We start from the raw sequence: 2,867 nt of genomic DNA, 5'->3' as shown, positions 1-2,867 counted from the left end.
TTTTGTTCTGTACCCTTAGTGACGTCATAACCAGTAACTTACGTGTGATAACACAACTGTAACATTAGCAAATGCATAAAGATCAATGATTGATGAACATTAGTACTTGTTTAAGTAAAATATACTTAATCTTAAAATAAAAGTTTATTTATAAAAACAAATGGTTGTTTATACAAAAACTTAGATAACATATCCTAAAACAGACTAACAAAAAACAGTGTAAAACCTACTGCCTATTTTGTACAACAACAAAGCTATGTTGACAATTGCAACTAATCTCACTCACACCTGCAGTGCGGTCTTTTATTAATTTTCCTCTCATGCTCCTCAAGCTCTTTCGCCATGAAATTTTTGGAACCGGGGTCTCCCCTTCCCTGATAGCCCCACGTGTGCAAGTCCGCTTTGAAGTAAGCCCCTACGACGCAACTGTCCGGGATCCCGCTCTTCTTCCTCAACACACCGGTCAGCCACACGTCGTCCATCCTCACCATTGTTTCGTTCCACGATCGCCTCCACACTTTTTCGACAGTGGCCACTTTCGTCGCGTAAAATCCGCCCAGGCATGCCCTCGGCCACCGCTCCTCGGCGTACTCGGATTCGGGGACGTAGTACTTTGAGTTTGGGTCTCTGTGGACGCGCGGGCCTACCTGAAGGTGTGTATCAACGTATAAGTATTTTACTTACTATTGACAAAGAACTGAAAAAAAGCTTTACAATGTTATAGATCTATGGTAGTTTTAAGATTGAAGCAAAGTAAAAGTTGAAATAAACTTTTGAACATTAAAATTATCAAAGTTAACATTTACTTTTATGTAATCTTTTATAAATAATTTCAACTTATAGGTTAAAACTGGCATATGCTTCATAACTTAATTAAAATCTTCAAGAAATCAGCACCAACTTTCTTAAAACAAAAATCAACTTGATAAAAGTTGACTCACCAAACCATGTATGCAAATGAAAGGGAAGTGAGGCAGTTGAGTTGTCGTATTTATTGCTTTCATTATGTTGTCATCAAAAGCGGCGACGTCAATCATAAAATCGTCATCACAGGATGAATAGTAAAAAGAAGAAGGCAAATTTTCCGACGCCCATTGAATCCCTGACAACGTCTTGCGACCGATGTTTCTGATATTTTACGTTTTATTTAAACAACTTACCAATTAGTACGACACAGGGAAAAATCTCAATGCAACAATTTAGTGAATATAAAATATTTTAAGCTTTAAGCTTCTGTTTTGTTTGAATACCAGTAATGATCTATACACTCCGATAAAAGTAATTCATGCAAGAGTATATTAAAAACAAAAGGTTTATAACGTTGTAATTTTTTTTCAAGCTTAAATTGTCTAGTACGGCTAGTTTACTTGTAATCATCTGGTCCATCAAACATCAAAATATCTTCGTAACGTTTTGATTCTTCTTCAATCAATTGAAGAGTTTTGTTCGATGTTGGACGACCAACTACAAACACGTACAAAAGTATTCCGTTTCTCGTGTATTTAATAGAAGTCCAAGATCTTCTGAGAAAACTTCTCACTTTTGTGTTTGTAACTTTGGACTTTATGAAAGTAACCATCGTGTAGTGTTGACCTAAGTTTAAATGGTTAACGTGTACTAAGTAGCTTCATTTGTTTTATGTAATTTTATATAATTAATTAAAAATAAGCTTGAAAAGTTTTATCGACTAATATTAAAACAGTGTGATATGATAAATTAATAATACAAGCATCAATCAGCTGTGTAATAACTTTGCTGTCACTTTTTACCTCCTTTAATTTTGCATTTGTTGTCACAAATGTTGTTGAGAGATAATCTCGGCTTCATTAAATAGCTGACCTTATATCGGTGCTCGCTTGATATTAGTTCTGTGAAATCTTCTTTACTTTTAATTGGAGTTTTTCCATTACTTTCATTAAAAGAGAGCCTTTAAATAAATATCAAGTTTATACTAGTTTCATCGTTTAGTCAACGTAACTTGTATACTTTTACTTGTATTTATCGCAGTTTTAATAAAACATTCAAATACATAACTTATATCAAACTTGCTTTTATTTTAATTTAATAAATAGATAACTTTAACAAAAACATAGTTTTTAGATAATATAATAAACTGTAGTTAAACTCACGATTCAGTGTTTTTATATGTTTTCTTTTGTACCAGTTTAAGCACATTTGTTTGTTCGTTTTCTTTCTCACATTTACATTCTCTATAATTACGGGAGTAAAGAAACATGTTGCAGAAAAGGAATGATATTATCACAACAGTTAATATTCTTGTTTGGTTATGTGCTGTCTTTATTTTGAACATTTTTTTATGCACAACTTTACTTAGTATGATAAAAAATGATTCTGTGTAAGAATAGATTAATGATTTAAATCATGAAATAAAGCGTGAAAATTTATTTACATTTAAGTTAAATACTATTTGTTATATTTTATACATAATGCTTTATAACTAGCTTTAAAATATACTACAACTAAAATAGTGTTAAAGTTTATAAATATGTAAAATTGTTAGTTACTCATAAAGTAAAATAAAAGTATTTTTGGTTTGATAAAAACTTGTAATAAAGTAAAAATTTTTCTGAAAACCACAATTGGCGTTAGGGTTTTTTGCTTACTACATACTTTTTGCAAACTTACATACTCATACATTCAACAAAAACAACTTAGTATTTGAAAATTTTTCTTTTAAAAATAAAACATAAAGAGTTCACTAAACAAGGCTAGAAACTTTAAAAGCCAACTGTTGATTACTTGTCTTAATAATAAGGTTTTAAAGTTACAAATAACTTAAATATTGTGTGATAGTATTCTAAGTTAAAAAATTTATCAGAAAAAAGACCGAAAAATAAGTTTTGTCA

General features: G+C 30.8%; 1 protein-coding gene across 1 annotated transcript; it reads right to left on the bottom strand.

The window, feature by feature from the left end:
• Positions 1–278: 278 nt before the first annotated feature.
• LOC145843087 (beta-1,3-galactosyltransferase 5-like) lies at positions 279–2,236 on the bottom strand. The gene is made up of 5 exons (XM_082950552.1): positions 2,130–2,236; positions 1,770–1,927; positions 1,368–1,593; positions 942–1,128; positions 279–647 (listed from the first exon to the last, which is right to left on the bottom strand). Exons 1-5 carry the CDS (start codon positions 2,234–2,236, stop codon positions 279–281), a joined length of 1,047 nt encoding a protein of 348 aa, XP_082806678.1.
• Positions 2,237–2,867: the final 631 nt, after the last annotated feature.

This window comes from Thalia democratica, chromosome 8 (genome assembly GCF_965202585.1).
Source record: "Thalia democratica chromosome 8, ktThaDemo2.hap1.1, whole genome shotgun sequence".
Lineage (NCBI taxonomy): Eukaryota > Metazoa > Chordata > Thaliacea > Salpida > Salpidae > Thalia > Thalia democratica.
This window is presented reverse-complemented; position numbering and strand designations above follow the sequence as displayed.

Coding starts and splice junctions, on each gene's coding strand:
- LOC145843087 (XM_082950552.1), bottom strand. CDS start 2,236: ATGTTTCTTTACTCCCGTAATTATAGAGAATGTAAATGTGAGAAAGAA. Junction 1,928..2,129: donor ACATATAAAAACACTGAATC/GTGAGTTTAACT, acceptor ATTTATTTAAAG/GCTCTCTTTTAATGAAAGTA. Junction 1,129..1,367: donor GATGGACCAGATGATTACAA/GTAAACTAGCCG, acceptor GTAAAATATCAG/AAACATCGGTCGCAAGACGT.